This window comes from Cydia pomonella, chromosome 7 (genome assembly GCF_033807575.1).
Source record: "Cydia pomonella isolate Wapato2018A chromosome 7, ilCydPomo1, whole genome shotgun sequence".
NCBI classification, from domain to species: Eukaryota; Metazoa; Arthropoda; class Insecta; order Lepidoptera; family Tortricidae; genus Cydia; species Cydia pomonella.
This window is the reverse complement of record NC_084709.1, coordinates 16,371,265-16,392,163: the sequence shown is the minus strand read 5'-3', so window position 1 is coordinate 16,392,163 and position 20,899 is coordinate 16,371,265. Positions and strand designations below refer to the sequence as shown.

Sequence of the window (20,899 nt, the reverse complement as noted above, 5' to 3'; positions counted from 1 at the left end):
CATTTAATATAGTCGCGGGCGCAAGCGGGGGCGGGTTGCGGGGTGTCGGGCGCGGTACTGAGCGGTGCTTGTCGTAGGCGGCGCGCGGCCCGACGGCGGCATGCGGCGGCGCCTGTTCGCCGGCGTCAAGAGTTTGTCCATGTGGGGTTCGCGCTCGCGCCGCTGCTCGCCGCAGCACCGGTCCATTTCTCTACCGGAAAGTATGCGCCCACGGCTGCCGTAGCGCATCGTTCTCTCACTGTCTCACAGCTGCGAAATGAGCTTTGTTTGTCCCGTCCTCTAAGTGGATTACAGTGCCTCGTATCCGATGTGTGTTCGATCGTCATTTATGTTATAACTTATGTACTTTTATTTTGCGTTTGCTGTGTTAGTTTAGTCATAAATAGACAAAGCTCGGCAATACACTTTAGATGCTTGTACCCATCCTTTACTGGATTGATCGTTTTACGATAAATCAGATAATTAAGACATTAATTCAAATACTCCAAATTTAACCCCCTACCTAACTGTTATTAATTTTATTTGCATTTGTGTAATTAACCCCTTATTATTTTATTACAATTTATTTTATGGTATCTTTATTTATTTATATTTATTTATTTTGTTTTGTTTGCCCGTTGTCTTTGCAGAATCGGAGGAGACGCATTCCCGGCCTTTCGGACAGCCTCTTTGTTTCACAAACGAAAACGGTGATCCACCGCCCTCCATCCTTAAGTCCACCGGCAGCGTGCGCAAGAAAAAATGATTCCTTAACTCACGACCCGCGGAGATCAGACAATTTCGACATATCGCATAGGCGACAGTCCCGACGTAGCTCTCAGCCGCTTCTCGGACTCCCTTATTACAAACCCCGAAGCGCCCCGCGTACTGTGATATGTATATTGTTACTTGTTACAATAAAAATCAGAACTGAGCAGCTTACTTTTATTCTGGTTACCCGCAGATGAGTGGTGCATGGCTTGGCGGCGCGCTCACGATTGCATGCGTTTTTATATCGTCGATACACATCTGACACGATAACGCTAACTTACCTACTTTCTTATACTTACGCACGAACAAATAACAGTCGAGGACTCGAAGATTGCTTCCTTGTTTGCGAAATCGGAGTGACTTACAATTGTCTTTAGCTTAGTTCACGCGGCGAGCAACTCACCTCACGCCACCAGCGGAGTATCTAGTTCAACACTCATTATTTGACTAACCAATCGACTAACATTTAGTTTCGTTGGCTTTCTTAACACCTTCCTATCACTATTTTTATTCTTTTCACAAACTTTACAACTACTTACCTATTTACAGGGCAGTACGGAGGTATTGAGTTAACTCAGTAGTTGATCACTTATAGACGGTTGCTGTTTACTTTGTCCATACAGGGTCGATGAAGAACTCGAAGAGTGCCCAAATGTTGAGGCAGGCCGACCGCGCCAGTCCATTACCTGGTACCGACAATGACATCGTATCTAAGCGATTCCCTGTAGATTGACTTCTTTGTTCATTCGAAGATTCGTTGCATCAACGAGCATTTTGCTACCTCATCCGAAGCCATATTTGTTTGTTTCTATCCAATGAACGCTGCTGATGACGGGCCGATTAATAGATTTCATTCACTATGTAATAGGGCTATGATTACGCCGCAACCATAGTCCGTTCAAGTAGGATGCTTACATCCGTAAAAACCGTAGAAAATTAGAGTAGAATTAGTTCTTAGGTGCAGTAGTGCTCAACTAACAATAAGGCAGGGTTTTGATACGTTTTCTTATGTATTTTCTATTATCTATCTTTTTCTCTCCTCTTATTCTTACTTCATTTTAGATATTTGAAATTGTTTGCAACGCTTACGCACATTATTTTTTGATTGTTGTATTTTACTATTTTATATTTGTTGCTTATCGTGTGATATTTTTAATACATAACATCTTTCAATAGTCACATTTTGCATATAAAATTTTAAGTGTTAACTGTAATATTTATATTTATCATTATCTATCAAAACATAAAATAATCCCGTAACCAATTATGCCCCACTTACTAATAACCACTTTACATTAGCAATCGTTGTTTGAATAGGTATATTTACTTAAACCTACTTACTCAAAACCCTTTTATTCACTGTAACGCTAGTTTACCCCAGCGTCTCAAAGGGTAAGTGTGCTCATCATGCGTGACTGTTATAGCGCCGCACTCGCCGAGACGTCAAAAGTTGAACCTTAGAATGAAGAGCCTCTCGCTGGATTCTCCGGAGTGCGGGGAACTGCGGCGACGACCGGGGAGAGACCAGCCCTCGCAAAGCAGCCGCGTCCTCTGTACGCACACCGAGTACTCTAAACGCCCGGGTCCAACCAACCAGAACGACGTCTCTTACTTACATATCCTCTGATTCACGCAAGAGAGGTGAAAGTACTCCTTTGTTTTTAATAACCTTTATGCAGCCGATCTGTCAAATTTAAGCTAATACAATTCTGTCACTCTTATATATGGTGTAAAAGATTATTCGATCACCTTGATATTAATGCCTTCAGTACAAATACATCCACCAGATCTTAACATTCTAAGATTTTATTGCTGTCATGCTCTCGGCGGCAGAAATAAACTCCGCTTTCAGCCACTTTATGCGGTTTCATGGGAAATGTAAAGCGTGCTTAATGTTGCCTACTGCAAATCAAAGATTCCTTATAAGTAGTTTTGTTAGAAACTATAAATGAGATTTCTATAGTTGCTTGCATAAGTCTCGTCTAAATCAGAACTTGGAATGAAATGAACAGTACTGTATTCCTTTTTTTAAAGAAATGAAAATAATAAAAAGAAGTGATTTATATTCTGAATCAATTTCGAATAGATTGATTTATTTTAATTTAAATGTACATCTAAAATATTTTAATGTTGTATTTACAAACTTCCAATAACTTAAGTTATTTGATTTCTTTTAAACCAACGCAAAATGACGATAAAAAAATTCTTCTACAATATATTAGGGGTTTCTTATTAGAATAAACTTATGCTGGCAACTAAAATTGTGTACTAAGGGTAACTGTTTCAAAATACTTCTCTTTGCCCGCTTTTGCTACCTGCCTATGTTTGCAAACAGGAATTTGTTACAAACTTGACGTTACTAGTGATTTCTTGGTATTTTTGGACTCGGGTAATGTATAAAATTATAAATGTACTTAAATGTCAACCAAGCTATGTTTTCGCACAGGCGATGTTATCCTTACAGATTACCCTCTAGCTTGGCTTGTGTGCGTGTGTATAGAACTTTATGACTGTTGTACTGTTTAGATATACTACTATGTGGTGTTATTCGACGTTTTTAAGGTGATTCACGATATTGTACGTTAAAAGTTCTGTTATTGCGTACATTGTTGTTGTACAATGTGGATGGACGAAATGAGCTTTGCGATAATGTTATATTGATGATAATCGATCATGAGCATATTGTAATCAACGAGAAAATATATATTTTTGTATTAATAACCCGAAAATAATTGTATTTTACGGAACGATAAATGTGCTTAGTACTTGCATTTTAACCATTGCATATAGATAATCATCCATGATTAAAATGAGGTTATGTTTTACATTGCCACCTCGCTTTACCTTTCCGTAAAACATGTTCGGGTTGGCTGTAAATAAACTTGAAACCCTCGTTGATCGAACTTATTCATCACTGCCATACGATCGTCATCATCACACCTTTATGTCATTTTATATGATTTCTCACTTATATGTCCGAAATTTCTACACAACATTCAATTTGGTTTAACGGGCATGTCATTTTGATTCTTCTTTTGGTTCTAGGTTCGAGCAAGGCACTTTGCACGAGGCATGGCTTTACTAAGATTAATAAGCATATGATACATAACTATACCACACGATCGTGTATGTTAGTTTCCTAACGCTTGTAAAAGTAAATCGATAGGCGACATCTATTCAATGTCTCCATACTTTTATAACATTTTAAATAATTCACAAATTGTTGGATCAAAACAAATTAAACTAAAAAGTTTGAAGCCGCTAGAAAAGTTAAGCAAAATTTTAAATTTCCTGCGCAGAAAAAGTCCTGAATCATGGCTTTGTGATCATCTGATAAGGCGAATAACTGGACAAAAACTACATGTGCATACAGTTTTCTTACCCCCTTTAATTTCAAACAGTTGTCGTACACAAAACACGTACCTGTAAGTAATGGGTAAGCTAAAAATCTGAGAGGTGCTCAATAGTTTACATTAAACAACTGATAATAAGACAACGATATTAATCTGCTGATAATTTGATACGAGAAAAAATCTCGTAGCAACCATTTCCAGTCCAACAGCAATGAAGAAAATATCAGAACATATTGACATTATTGACGTTACTCATTAGGTACACGGGCAATATGAAACCCGAGTCAAGGATGAAAGTATTCATTAACGGTCGGCTATCGATTTACTGATACAACATTGTTTGTCCATTGAACAATAGATTGATAAGCAATCGTAATCTCATAAGACACTTAAGTTTTATAAATTTTATAATCTTTCATATTAAACACCGCATGTATCGTATTTAACTAAAATATAAAAGTTAGTCACACAGACAGAAAAGCAAATGTTGTCCCTTCTGTTCCTAAAATTCGATAAAACTGGAATACCTGGTACCTAAGAATTTATTTTTTTATGCGCTAAAAAATCGCTTCCCACTTAAATCTGGGCCCAAGGTAACCTGTTGGCTGTTGTGGTTGTCACTTGCTAAGAAGTATGTATGAGCGAGATAGATGAATGACACGATAAACTAAAAAAGTGAAACCAACATAATAATTTTACAGTTCTGGAACAGGAAAGACAAAATTTAGCACCAATACACACATTAACAAGGGCTTATTTACAGGTTCCACGTAATTCAAATTTAATAAAACATTTTGCGAAGAACTCGTTATAACTTCTCAGCATAAATAAGTCCTTTAGAGTCTTCAATTCTCAATCCTCTCGATACTGCGTAGCTGCGTACCTACACTTCTTGAAACTTGGGTGAAATACTGATAACATTCAAAAATGTGTAATGTAAATGAGCTCTAATTAATAATTTCCATACTTTAATTGCATGTCTTTATTAAAAATAATACGAGTATGCTGATATTTTATTGAAACTCCTAGACAAATGCAGATCGTAAAATTTGTTGATCGTAATGAAAGTAAGTAATTTGTTGAAGTTCAAAGTAATGTGTACGTTCAAATTCAAAGGACTCTCTTGTCTTTATTCTATAAGCATATTTATAAAATAATTACGGTGTTTAAATAAAAAAATCAGCAGAGTCTTTTATTAAACGTCAATGCCCATTTAATAACATATGGCCACGCAGCACAGAAATTATCAAGTAAGAAAACTTTGTCACAATTCTCAAGTATTGTGAACCAAAAGATTTCAGTCGGCTCCAATTTAAATTTATACCAATTAACTACACATAGGCAGATAAAACCAATAAAGATCTATTGATTGTGTAAGATGTGTAAAGTCTAAAGACAAATTCGTGCTTAGAATTTGAAAGCTAAACGAGATGATGCTATACGGCTCCGTAAATCATAAGGTAACTTTGATTATCAAATGTTGACGTTTGACAATTTAGTAACCACAATACATGTATTGAAATACAGCGCTGCAGTGTCATCGTCCACACTGTTAACTGTCCATTCGGTGGACCTTATTACAAAAGGCATGTTAAACCGACGGACAGTTAAAGAGTGTTGCTGTTTGTACAGCGCCATCGCCATCTGTTTCGGCCAGTTTCGGGTGTCAAACTTGAGAGGCACGTTTTTTGGACTTTACCTTTTTATAACAATCAATAACTCTTTGGTAATATGTTACCGTCTGTGCAACTCATCAATGATCTAGCTAGAACAGCTTGGTGTGAAATAGTAACAGCAAGAATAGCATGAAAAAGTTGTGCTAGTGGTGACAATGGAAGCGGTTCTTGATTTTCGTTCTGAATTGTAGCGCCATCATCACCGGTGCATAGCAGGCGGCTGCTGAGCGCTCGTGGGGGAAGAATGAGTAGCGTGGAACTGCCCGACGAGCCTGACAAGAGTCTTTCGTCGAACAGTGCGAGCCCTTGCCCGTCGCCTGTCAAGCAGACTAGTGTAAGTGTATAACTAGTATACATATAAGCGTTGAGGTGTTTCACGACCCTTGGCGAAACCTGGGACCAGCGTAAGCAGTAAGCACTTACTGGTCATCAGTGAAACGAGCCATTGTCAATAGCTTTTTACTACATGTCTTTTCATAGTCGCAATCCTCGCAGTAGCTAGTATCATTATCTGAAATCTTTGTCGATTATTTTATTTAAAATATTGTCAGTTATATTATTAATCACAAATGTCTCACATATTGACCTAACCACAATAATCGACATTACCAACTTACAAGAAATTGTATATAAATTCTTTAAGTACCTAAGCTTGTACCCTTCAGGCTATACTACTAAGGGACGATACAGACGGGCTGCAACCCGACTGCGACTTGTATTGGAACTGCACGCCGACGTTGCAGTTGACGTGCAGTCGGTATAAGTTAGTGTGCAGCGATGCGCTAAAGTTGTTAGATTCATGATGATAAAATACATAGGATTTCTGATTTTTATAGCAGCCCTCTACTGCGATCGCTGTTACATATTTAAAGGTCATCCATACTAACTGCTTGTAAGGGAAGAAAAAGTGATAGTTCCATTTACTATAAGTATATTGCCGGTATAATATTAAGAGGCTTTTAATTTGTATCGGAGTAAATGAGATAGCACTGTCACTGTCACTGGGCAAGGGAAAACTATTAAAATAAAAAAGTGGATTATGTGTGTAATATTACTCGTTAGCAGTTTAGGTACATAAGTTTTAGTTAGTACAGATCCATAAGTGGAAAATATAAAGACATGCATGGAACCGTTTAATGGTGACTTTAAGACTAATCTTTGCAATTACTTTCTATCGAGCCGATTTCGTCCAATTATTCTATCGAGTACGGCCACGGTCTTTGAAATATAATTAATATCAACTTTTTAGCTGTAAACAAATAGTTTTTCTTATAAAACTGCTTAAGTAACACCAACCTTACACGAATTGGGTGTTGACAGCCCCTTAACTACAAAAACTATAAGATGATTTTACTTTCGGAATATCAAGTTCCTTAGCACTTTGCAAAATATACTTTAGGAATAAGGAATCAGCTTAACGTCTGGCTGAAACGAGGTTTTAAAATTCGCTGGCGGTTTTACTAAAGCAAATTGTTTTCAGCGTCTATGAGCTTGTGTTATGCTTGGGGTAGGTACGAATATAGCAAACATAGTGCAATATTTAGCAATTGTTGATTATGGATAGGTAGGGTTGCCAAACGTCCCGTATATACGGGACTGACACCGTATTTAAGTATCGCGTCCCGTATTTTTCCCGTCCCGTTTTTATCCCGTATATCAATATCACTGCATAATACGCAGAGAGTACCTATATAAATGGTCAATCATTACTGTTTAACCACCTCGTTTCCTCAACTAAGCATGTGAGTTAAAACCATGTGAATATATACGTATCCATCACTACCCCATTGTCCCGTATCAGTTCTGAATAAATTGTTGCAAGAAATCCAAAAGGTTTTCGCTTAGAATAATAATTTTTAACAGTCAAATTGTTTTACAAATAATGTTTCAATCTAGTTTCCTCTTTACATCGGTATTCGTGGTTGAAAACTAGTGCCTGCGTCAATAACTTAGGATTAGGGTAGCTAATCCTGATTGATAAATTGGAAAAGGTTTGGATGTCGATGTCGAATTTCCAATGGTGATTTTAGCTACCATGATCGAATAAAATTGTGCATATAGCCTATAGATAAGTAATCTAAGACGTTTATTCGTTTACGACGCAGTGAGGATTGAAATGTACAAATTTTGTTTGTGTTATAATATAAGAACGGTGTTTGTTTTTTTAAACTCCATTAACTTTGGGGTATTAACAATAGCTATGTACATTTAAGGAAACCGAATGGCATAGTAATTTTTATTTTATTTAAAATATTCTATATTTTTATAGTTTTTTGTAAAAAGTAATTAATAGCGTTGTTGTAACATGGACATTATGTTTAAATCCACCAAACTATTGAAAACTATGACATATAAATACCATTTCGAATAACGATCGTCCGAGATAGTACTGAACTTGTGTTTAGTAGCAAATGTATGAACTCATACTAAACACTAATCAATAAGTAAACAGACCCTAAGGCAAGTGTACACGCTCGTAGAATATCAGATATAAATCAATGATTATCTCCAAAATGGATTGAGAGTGGTAAATATCAAATGAGAACATAAATCTAATAAGTCATTAGTCTGTTCCTGACTCTAAACTTCATCTTATGCTCTGTTACCACTTTCCATCTGTCAAAAAAGTGCATTACTGATCACTTAAAAAAGAAAACTCTCATTTCCAGAAGCATCAGCGCCTCCTACCAACCAACCTCTACGTGATCCTCTACAACTTCAAATCGCGGCACGCTGACGAGCTCGATCTGAAGGCGGGGTACAAGGTCACGGTCATCGACACCTCGGACCCAGATTGGTGGAAGGGCAAGTGCCTGGGCAAGATCGGCTACTTCCCCTCCAAATATTGCACGAAGCTGCAGGCTGGGGAGCGGCCGCTGCAAGTTACGCATAATTTACAGGTCAGTTTGTAAATATAATAAATATTGGGGGACAAGCATAGACAACATTAGACAGATCGACCAAGTCCCGAGCTAAGTAAAGCTTGTACAGTCAGCATCAAAAGTATCGGATCAAACTATATATAATAATAAATAAATATTATAGGACATTATTACACAAATTGACAAAGTCCCACGGTAAGCTCAATAAGGCTTGTGTTTCGGGTACGTAGACAACGATATATATAATATATACATATTTATAAATACTTAAATACATAGAAAACATCCATGACTCAGGGACAAATATCCATGTTCATCACACGAATAAATGCCCTTTCCAGGATTTGAACCCGGGACCATCGGCTTCATAGGCAGGGTCACTACCCACTAGGCCAGACAGGTCGTCAAAAGTAACTATAAACTAAAAGTTTAAACTATGCTTCAAAAGTATCTACGATTTTCTAATAACGTAACAAAAATAGATATATAGAAAAAAAAAATACTCCATAGCTCAAAAAATAAAAACGAATATTTGTAAAAAACGCAAAACAAAGAAGAATATTTGTGTCCTTCGAACCCGAGACCTCCTGCTTCGTAGGTACACGTTAAAAAAAAGCTAAAATTGATGTCAAAATACTCTAACGAAAAAGTGCACGAGACGAGATACAACATTACAAATCATCATATTCAGTTTGCGCGGCTAATAACCTCTAGGACAGGGGTTCTCAAAGTCCGGTACGCGAACCCCCAGGGGTTCGCCACCGCCAGCGATCGTAAAGGGGTTCGCTGACACAGCGACTAGAATAACCACACTTTTTAAAATACAGTGTTGTTATTTTATTCGTCATGTGGTTCAGAGATATCTGGGAAATTGATAAGGGCACGCGGGGTAAAAAAGTTTAAGAGAAACACTGCTAAGTAACCCATCATCAGGCGAAAGTAACGTTATAAGCCCCTTTTTAGGCTTCCGTAGTCAACTAGGAACCCTTATAATGTCGCCATGTCCGTCTGTCTGTCCGCGTCTTTCGTCGGTGGTCGTTAAAGTTAAAAAGCTGCAATTTATGCTTAATAAGCGATTCAAGCCTATGGAGTGGGGTGTTTTTAGATAGGTCATGCAAAACTAATAAGGGGTTTTTAAGAACAAATTTTTGATAAACAATATTTTCGGAAATAATAACTCTGAAAAAAATGGTGTGTTCTCTTCTAACATTTGTACCACGGTTTCAAAAATATGAATAAAATCTGAAAGTAAAGCTTAGTAAAGACTCGAGGAAAACTATAGCAAACATGATCGGTTAAACCGTTTTAGAGTTTTTACAAAAGCTTCCCTTCTTAGTAAAAAAGCTACAAAGCCCGCCTTTTGCTTGTTATGTAATACAGGATACCCACTAATAGTCCACGTTCAAGGCAGCCTATTTTGACGCACAGATAACTACGAAATCCTACACTGAGCATAGCCCAACATGCTCTTGGCTGGTTTTTATTTAGTAGGAAATTTACCACAGGTTATGATGAAATGACCATTAAAAGGAAAATTTATATAAGTTAGGTACCTTATAAAATAATCGGACAGACAGACGGATATGACGAATCTATAAGGGTTCCGTTTTTTGCCATTTGGCTACGGAACCCTAAAAAGGGATTTCACTAAGTACTTAGTTATTAATGACTTATACATAAATAACCATCAAAGCCCACGGTTACTAAGAGTCGTGTTGATTTCCTTTTCTTAAATTTTACGACTGTTAGATCGAGTAAAAGCGCTTAGGAAAATGACAAGTAATTTATTGCTTTAGCATAAACGGCGCCTGCCAGATTCAGATCCACATCCACAGTGACAGCTTAAGTGTTAAGAGGGAAGAATAGCTTTACGATCTTAACGAAATGACGGTACTTTTTCTATGAAATTTCCATTTTGGGAATAAACAGTTTTCACTAACTAAATCTTAACAAATCACTTTGATTTTGATGTCGATCGCTTCAGCATGTTTTCTAGGTATAGGTTTCGCTTCCAAAATATTTTTTTTTTGTATTGCAAATTTTGAAAAACAAGAAAAACCTATAAACCTAGTTTTTATATGTCAATAACATATTTAAAAAAAAAAAACATGGAGATTGGAAAACATTAAGAAGTGGAAAAACATTTGCTCTTTTTGTATGGACGAGTATTGTGGTATACTTCCCTCTTAAGCTTGCACCCTTTACAATGCCAATATTGAACTCGACAATTATATAGAATTTGATTTGATCCACATATTCAGATTTTCTGTATAGGTTTCATGCCTCTTTTTAATAAAACAGACTTAGAGTCAGACCAAGACAAGTCTGCAACGATTCTGATAGCAGACACAGTGCAAGTAACATCAAACTTCTATGAAATTATGACGTATAAATAACGCTTGCACTGCGTGTGCTATCAAAATCGTTGCAGACTTGTCTTGTTCTGACTCTATTATGCTACGAGAAATTGTTAAAACCGATTGAGGGCGCCACTGAGCTCCAACAGGCAACACATGATCCAAACATCCATATAAAATACTATGTTTACAAATATGTATGACACTTGAATGTGGCTTTCCCAGAGAAGGATCCTTATGCTTAATGTGCATAAGGACCTTTCCATATATGCATAATTATGGAGCATAATGATGAGACCCTGGAGATCCACAAATTTTATTGTTATGACAAGACAGTGTTGCAGCAGCAAGCAGGTGTTGCCACGGTGGTGTATGGAGCCCAATATATATAATATTCTCTTATTAATAACGTATATCCTTCCTTATCTTACGGTTAATATAAATGTAGGTACTAATTTTCAATAGATCGTAAATCCGGTATAAATACGATCATGTTAGATTTATACGGAATTTTCAAAAACATCCTAAAATATGTTACACTTTTCTCGTGACAAAGTTTTCGTTTACTTAAATAATAATGTTTTATAAATTCGAAGGTATCTGACGGTGACAATGGTCTAATGCTCCTGCGAGACCAGATCGTGATCCAAGTGGGCGACGAGGTTGACGGCATGGTCATGATCCGATCGGGCGACAACCGTCAGGGCGTGTGTCCGATCAAGTTCCTACAAGAGGTGTGACGCTTCAGAAGATCAAACTACGATTTCATGACAGTATGTTGATCCCGTTTTCTATTTAGTTTTAATCTTAGGCTAAACATGTTTTCAAAATTAAAAAAAATACATATAAAACATACAAAAATAATAAAAATATTTCATAAAACCTAACCTAGGCTGCCATCAGCAGCAGGGCAGTGCCAAAGCTGCCGGTGGTCAGGACTGCAGAGAGAGGAAGCGACAGACTATCCTTAAGACTTCAGGCTATTTAGCCATTATTATTACATATTAATATAACCGCATGAACGTTTATCTGGTAAAGGACGTGACGATGACGTGAAGATGTGACGCTTCAGAAAATTCAGAATATTCCACGGCTAGATCATTATACTACCTATAAGATGGCAATGAATTAAGATGTATGTAAAAATCCACTTACTAACGCTAGGTTTTTCAAATTCTAGAAACGCGGATCATTCACCGAAGAAACTCATACGCTCTACGTTCCGAAACCCACACAAAGTGCTCCCGTCACCCCCTGCGACAGCGAAACCTCCACCTGGTCTGACCGAGCCTCATCCAGCCGAGAGAGACAGTACTACGAACTACCCTCCACCTCAGACACGCGTTATGAGGTGCCGAGCTCCACCGCCCGCTACGAGGGCGCGACGACCACCCGGTACGAAGGCCCCTCCACTTCTGATAAGCGGTACGAAGATAGACCTTCAACTTCTGATAAAGCTTACGAAGAATCTATGGAAGGTTATTGGTGGTGGCGCAGGCCTCTAGGCGTTAGACGTGCTCAATGCCGAAGATGCGGAGCTTCCTCGTCTACTAGACCATTAAAGATGAAGCCATGTGCTGGCACAGCTCAGGAGCAAGACGATCTCGACTGGGATGGCAACCGTCCTCTGATGTCACGTGAACGCCCTCTACTTTTCTTTAGGCAACTCTTTATTTAAATAGGGTAGCACCCCTCTGTCCGAAATGTTTTCGAATTAATATTAATCGCATCGCAACCTTATTAATACTAAGGCTGTTTTTTTGGAAAGTTTTATTATAAAACGTTTACGGCATTGGGGTCAACGTGCTGTAAGGTAGGAATTAGGCGGAGCGCTTGCAGGGTTTCTCAATGCGATTGGGGTAATTCTCATTAGTGCTATAGGACTAAGACTTTTTGTACGAGTTTAAACTCTAAGGCTGCCGTAGTTCTATGGAACAAATGGAAAGTACCCGTTTTTAAGCGGAAGGTTAAAAATTAGACATGTTATCAAGTTGAAGATTGTGCAGACAGTTATTAGTTTTAATTCAGTAGCATACCTACATTATTTGTTAAAGACATACGCGTTAGATTAGAAATAGGATAAAAATCGGCATCAAAAGATTTAGTTAGGTATATTTAGTTACACTGTGCAAATAGATCCCTTAATTGAGGGATAACCTCGTAGCTTACACATATTTGGCAGAATTAGATAATGTTTGAATTGGAGACCTAAGTACTAATTTATTTGTGAGATACGTTCTTTTCAATACAGAGTTATTTTATACCTGTCATACATTTACGAACTTGTATTTTTATATTTATACCTAAAGGGAGATGATATACTTATGCGTGATTATATTTAATTACTTTCGTAACATATCATTTTAAAAATTATTATAGTTACTTAATTATGTATTGTGATAACCTAAGGTGTTATTAATTAGAGTAAAGTTAAGGTTAATTTAAAATACATTTTTGTTGCTTTACAAGTTTTGTAAAATTTAAATATATAATTATAGCATTTATTATCAATTAAGGAATGGAGATACATATATTATAAGGAACAGCAAAATCTATTTTAAAGTTAATATGAATCCGGGCCCATTTATAAAGCTATATATACTTTAATATGTATTTTATAACAACCAAGTTTACATCTACTTCACAGTAGCTTAATTTAATGGGTTAATATGTAATATGCTAAGCTGAGCCTAACAACAGTTGTTACTTATGCCCGTTGTACCATAATATTTGCAAATTAAATGATACAGAAATTCAATTATAATAAAAAAATAAAAGTCCACATATTCCGGAGCTAATAGAACTATCAAGAACAGTCCATAGATTATATTAATGTAATTTATTAAAACTTGTTCCATGCTGTAACGTTGGGATGTCTTCAATCTTTCCTGTTTGGTCCGGCATTGCCGATACACAATTAACAAATCGTCAATAATAATAACAACCCGTAGGTATCTTAGGAAACACATAGTTTCCAAGACCCAAAGAGAAAACACGAATTATGAAGTAAGCTCGTGTTTAACAAGATGGAAGCAAATTTATTGACGTAGTACCTACACCTACAGTTCGAATTTGCGCTATAATCTTTGAAGTCAACGCGCAATAGATAAAGTTATCCTGTATACATATTCAATAAATTGAATTCGCATCTTGAGTTGTTTTTTCCACTAATTTTCCGTAATAAGATATTAGTTTCGTAATACATTCCAATCAAGGTAATACGATTTACTTAAATAACGATTATCTATTACCGGTTACTGATTTTATCTATAAAATAAAATATTCTAAAAAAAAGTCTTGACAAAATCTCAACGGAACGTTTCACGTTAGTTGCGCTCTCGGTAGGTCGACATTCTTGAACATTAGCCAAACTGGTACATAATACAACGTTGCTGTTTTAATTCTAGAGGAAAACAGAGAAGGACTTGGTATTATAATACTTCTGTGTTCTTGCTATAGACAAATGTAAAATTTTATTGAAAACATAATGTTCTAGAGATTTAGGACTAATTACCTAAATGAGCGATTAACAACGAAAGTTTATATAGTGAGGTAAAGTGGCAAAAAAGAATGTATTTGTATAGGTAGGTAATTAAATGCGAGAACCCTACAAATTTTACAATGCTCTTTAAAGTTACGTCTTTATTTTAATACCATCTGGTTTTAATACCAATATGAAATGGGTCAATAATATCAATATTACTTACTTAGAAACAATTTATTGACTGAAATTGAAAAGACGAATCAGCTGGCTTTTTAATAACTGTCAAACAAGCTGGCTTATTACATAGTTAATATAGAACTTAATGTGATCCTAGGTCCCATTGCTGCGGTTTTGCTTATGAAATCGGTATATTCATTAGCTTTAGTTTAGTGGGTGGACTGCACCAGGTAGCCGGAGCACTAGATAGGCCTTCGCCCAACGACTTTATGTTGGAATGTTGGTGTTAAAATAATTTAGATTACCTGCTCGATGTGTGTGATTTGGAATGGTTGACTACCGAGTCATGTGTAGGTAGATTTGACAGAACGGCTTTTCTGAACATTTTGTCGTGCCCCAATTGTACCTATAACTCCGTATCTTTAGGTATTTAAATAAAAGTAAACAAACAATTTGTAAATTTTCGGGTAGATGTAACATTTATTGCTTAACCAACCAAATACAAAACCGCCTGGATCTGTGACTGAACGACCTGACTTTAACCTTCATTAAATGATCATGTAATGTTTTGATCTACCCTCAACTGGCTTAAGGAGCCATGTGAGGGTAGATTTAATTTAATTTTATTGAATTACCTAAAGATACAGACACGACACGTCCTCAGCACCTCCTTTGCGCAGGGTTTGAAAACCTTTTTAATGCACTGTAATGATAACTAATTAAAAAATAAGGAAGGGGTAGTTCCGTAAAGTTAAGCAGAGAAGCAGAATGAATGCAGCAGCTACTGTGGTCGTTATCGTAAAAAGGCTCTCCAGCCTTTATCAGAAAGTTATAAACTAAACCCGATTTTTTTTCTCCAACAAGCATGGCTCTGTGTGTATGTGGTCTCTGGCCTCTATGTGGTACCACTTACTTGTAGTGGTACCGTACGTTTCATAGTCGCCCATTCTATAAACTATGGCGTTCCTAATATGTGGTAGCATGTGTATTTTTTTTCTAGCAACTTGACTATGTAGAACTTTCTAGTTAGGAATGCAACCTATGATTACATCGATAAACATGTTAATTGCATACTTTTACATTATTTACATGTCGCCTCTTAAATAATGTTTTGTTGAACTAGGTAGGTAGGTACAGTCGACGTCAATTATATGTTTACACTTTCACAAACATATTTTTGACGTCAACCTTACCTATCGTTTTTCGGCATCCATTTAAGGCGAACAAGTTCAATAATAATGGCGATGGCATTGATGATGTGGAGCTCTCACCAGCATCTAAAATATGCTTAAGAAAGAGCAAGATACAAATCAATGCCATTTAATCGCCTCACAAAAGATTTTCATGCAAAAACAAAATTTTCGTACTACACATTTGCCTTTTTTGCTTTGTAGACATTTGTCCTTTCACTAGAATAATTTTGAGCTCAATACAATCTTCAATATTCCTTCCTAATATTAAATATACCTAAGTACTGATTTGAAAGTGTTTCGACTTATCCGCACAAATCCTTCTTAAGCCTTCAGGAAACCTGTTAACTTCGTACCTATTACAGGTTCTCTAACTCAGGCCCAAACTAATACTAATCCATATAAGTTATCGTAAAATATTTAATTTGATACGAACCGTCCCCCAATTGTATTACAAGTTAAAATAAGTGTAAAATATACAAGTAGGACGTTAACCGGAGTATGATAGAGCACGTAACGTAACAACTATGGAGATTATTTACAAAGTACGATAAACGTATTTAGTTAGATAGAAAACGTATGAATGTGATACCTAAGAAGTTCCCATGACATGAATGATATCTTGAATCCCTTACCGTTCATAATTTTGTAAACATTTGAAATGAAGCAAACAGTGGCGTAGCTAGGCGTGGATGAAGTGCGCCCTCGCCCACGGCCTCGCACTTAAAGGGGCCTCGCAGAAGCCAACTCTTTTCATTATCTTGGGAATACACATTGAATGAAAAGGGCCTCGCAGATGCGACTATGCCCACGGCTAGATTAGTTCATGCTACGCCACTATGCAAAAGAGGTAGAGTACAAACATTAAAAACTCGTCATTGCAATAACTTCGTAAGGTTCGGGCCCTTTCACTGTTTTCCGGTAGGTACTTACTTTTTTCTAAGGTTTTTAGTTTGATAACAGAATTTAATTTATTAGGCATATATTTCTGATAGGTATTTGTATTTACATTTGTAATGGATTAAAGATATCTATTCATCTGCCTATAACTTATTTATACATATACTTAGAGAATGCCTATGGATGTGTTGAAAGGATAAAATATACTATATTTATGAAATAAATATATCTACCCATGATTCAAAATCATTATTGCCTAAACCTTCCTGTATTTTTCTGTGAAATAGAATAAAAAATATCAAATTACATGTTAATACTATTTATAAGAGCCCTTAAATTTTACTTAAGTATTTAATAAATCATGTCCACTATGTTGTTTAATTCTAATTTAAATAATGTTTTTGTTATACCTTACGATTTTTGGAATAAACTAACGGAACCAAATTATTACCATAAATACCTATTTATGTATTTACGAGTATTATTAGTTTAGGTATAGTATAGTTATTAAGAATCCCAAGTGAGATGTTTATTATATACTTACATGTAATAAAAAAATAGTATATGAATGTGATCATTACTTTAAAATTGGCCTTTCTCTCATTAAAGTTACTTTGTATGTTCACACGCTTCTATTAAAAGGCCTACATTTTTAGTTCTTATTGATAACACCGTAAAAGTCTTAAATCTACCATGAAGTAACGTGAGATAAAATTAGTGATTACAATAATAAAAAACCTTCATATATTTCAATGAAAACAAATTTCGGTGTTGCTCCTGGTCGTCTTCATGACAGCAGTTTCAGGGGCCATCTCGTGGGCGGCGAGTCACCGCCTGCCTCGATGTGAAAACATTGTTATGGCAGGTGTCCGGACGTCTTTGCAATAACCCGGTCTTATTGTCCACCCTGATAAAACCCCTTAATTTAATAAAGATTATTAAAAAAAAGTGTCCACCCAAACTTCAATCCATAGACCGTTATACTGTTCACTTTTTCTACAATAGTACCAATGCCTGCTGCGACCGGTATATGGATGTTTATTGTTGCGCCTGTGAATGGGTTCAAGCAGGCGTTCTACATGATATTCAAGCTCTCCAAGAGGCCTCTACGAGTTGGATCTATATCCCCACGCAAGCCTATCAAAAGACCGGGATTTATAGGCCCGTTTTCAAGGAGTTATATAATATTGCACACATATCTGCTTGATTTGAAAATCAATTATTCATTCGCCTTTGCACTATTGTTAAATTTTTAATTGGGGTCTGTCCGAGCAGATATCACGCTCAGATTTATTTTACTTAATCTTTAGTCAGAGTAAGGTCTTCAAACGAATTTTTCAATGAGCTATTATTGTAACTTACACTGTTAGGTTAGGTGCTTTAATCCGTTCGGTTTTTAAATCTTTACTAGGTTGCTAATTAGCAAGAAACTTTATTTGCCTTCCGGAAAATCAAATTATGAACATTATTTACATTGTGTATCTATGATCTAAATTATTTGAGGTGAACAGAACAGAACGGAATAAGGCCCTTGCTGAAGGGGTAACATCTATCCTTAGGACGCTTTGTTGAGGGACAGAGTAAGATATAAGGTACCTATATGTTTTCTTAGCAGCAAGGTAGGAGAAAGTGTCCGATTAAAACATAGATATACTAAGGGCCTGTTTCACAATGTCCAATTAAAGTATTACTGCCAAATAAAACTTCCTGCAATACTTAGCACTTTATCTACCAGTTAAGCTTATTTGAAGATTGAAAAACGCCAACGATGACTTTATTCGTCAGATAAGTGGCAAATACTTTATCCAGAACTTTACTTGGACATTATGACACAGGCCTTAATTTACTAATCCCTTAACTTGGCAGTAATATGACACAAGCCTTAAATTACTAGTCCCTTAACTTGGCAGTAACGGGGCGACATGAGTCTGGGGGCCTAGACATTAGTTGGTAAAAAACGCCAATTGGAAGTGAAATCATGTATATGTATCATCTGTCACCCCGATATTACATTTTTTATTCTCGATCGGCATTTGTAGATGTACGTTTGTCATCTTGGCTAGGCCCCCAGTTCGGCACGGTGCAGGGCAGGGGTTCGATATGATAAAATTGCTCGCGCTTATTTGTGCGCGCGAAATGCACTGCTAGTCGTGTCACAAGGCATCTCACTCGCACGTATTGGTATGCTACCGCGTACCGCGCCATTTAAAAACAAAATAGTGCATGACACTGTATCGATACTGAAACTCATTCATAACGTGACCATGCACTTGCAGGCAGGTGTACCTACAAGTCGGCAAAGGGTTAGTCAATCGAGTCGCTTAAGAGATACGCCACAGCCACCCCGAAACCGCCTTTTCATACAAACGTAGTGCTCATTTTCCTCTCTAGATATCAACATTATTAAATAATATTTTGTATATCAAACTACGCCCCTATGTTAATTTTTTTCGAATCTTTTATTATTATTAAAGTTAGGACGCTTATCACGACACGTTGTCGTTTCGCCTGTACGAAGCATTTCCTCTACGTACCGGGAAACCTATGTTATCGGCTACGACGTAAAGCCATGACCGCTCAGCGTTGAATATGTAAAAAAAAATGTATGAAATCTGTTTTTCGCTCATAATTTTTACACAGTAGCTATGGTTAGTAATATTAGTATACATCAAAACATAAAAAAACCTTTTCCATAATATCAATATCCAGAGAGAAAAATGGGTACTACGTCTGAATGGAAAAGCGGCCGTGGCCAATCCTTTTAATCTATTATAAAATCAACCTTACTGTCTAGGTAAGAACGATCAAATAAATGGCCATGACAGATTTCGTAAAATAATGTTCATCTAAAATATTTTTGAATTTAGTTACTGAAATGCACTATATTTCAGTTGTTGAGTAGGGATGCAGATATCCATACCCTTGTTTTATGTTGATAAAATCTGTTGATTTGTACTGAGGTTTATAACGAGTGTTTTGTTAGGTGGAATAAATATTGTGTCATGTATAAAGATTTTCATTTCATATGACTACAGTACCCACAGTGTCTAATACCCCCCTAAGGTCCAGCCATACGAATGAAAAATCCAAAATTTGCCACTGAAATTGGAACCCATGGTGCAAGGTATAGAGTTGATTCTATTTTGTTTGATAATTGAAAGAAACATTCAAATGCAACTCTGTTCCAATTGAATATGATTTAAATATCATCGAACTGAATAATATAGGTCTTACAAGAGAAAATGAGCATGGGATTAATCCGGCCTAGCGGAACTTATGTACGAAATATCATTTGATATTTACCAGTCGCTTTTCGGTGAAGGAAAACATCGTGAGGAAACCGGACTAATCCCAATAAAGCCTAGTTTACCCTCTGGGTTGAAAAGTCAGATGGCAGTTGTGCTTTCGTAAAAAGTTAAAAACTAGTGCTTACGACTATTCTCGGGATTAGTTTGCCAAGCGGACCTAGGCTCAATTCACTCCAGCCTGCAACTGTCGTGAAATAAAGACTCAGTTTACAACAGAGTTGAACACAATGTTTTTTGTCACATTTGCGATGAAAATACTAAATTTTAAACGATTTTTTTCTTAATACGGGACATTTCAGTTTTCAACCATTCGGCCGCCATATTGTCATTTTTTGACAAGTTTTGGCAACGAAGTTTTCTGTGGCAACGAAGCACAGACCCATCCGGCATTCAGCCACGATTAAAAATTGTATTAAAATATTTTAAACGGCTATTAAATCAATCAAATTAAATATTTTAAACAGAAATAAATAAGTACATTAAACTATAAACGTTACTTTTTTTAAAGTAAAACTGATTTATCCAACGACTTTCAACTTTTATGAATTTTAAAAAAATATTTGCCGGTCTATAGTGCCATCTCGAGAAAAAGTATTGAATTAAATAAATGTCATCAGCAATGTTTGTAAGAAAGGCTACCAAGTTTAGCTGCTATTATCACATATTTCTAACAGATGGCGCTAAAAACTATAATGGTAGTACAACGTAATGTAAAATGCTTACAAGCACATTTTTTTTTTTACTTTAATGAACTTGCAAAAAGCACTTTAGTGAGTAGCAGGTACTGGTACCGAAAATTAATGAGACTAATAATTACATGAA

At 36.4% G+C, this 20,899-nt stretch overlaps 1 protein-coding gene across 6 annotated transcripts in view; it reads left to right on the top strand.

Moving 5' to 3' along the window:
• The window catches only part of LOC133519992 (uncharacterized), a 270,730-nt gene extending 250,950 nt beyond the window's left edge, over positions 1-19,780 (top strand). For 3 of the 6 annotated variants that reach the window (XM_061854222.1, XM_061854221.1, XM_061854220.1), the window contains one exon: positions 630-914. In XM_061854222.1, the coding sequence (XP_061710206.1) occupies positions 630-745 (116 nt within the window). In that variant the 3' untranslated portion in view covers positions 746-914. Of the gene's footprint in view, positions 1-629; positions 915-1,373; positions 1,440-3,795; positions 3,877-5,970; positions 6,114-8,448; positions 8,680-11,614; positions 11,792-12,198 lie in introns of those variants that run through there. The other 3 variants (XM_061854217.1, XM_061854218.1, XM_061854219.1) reach the window with 2 other exon arrangements.
• The last annotated feature ends 1,119 nt before the right edge of the window (positions 19,781-20,899 follow it).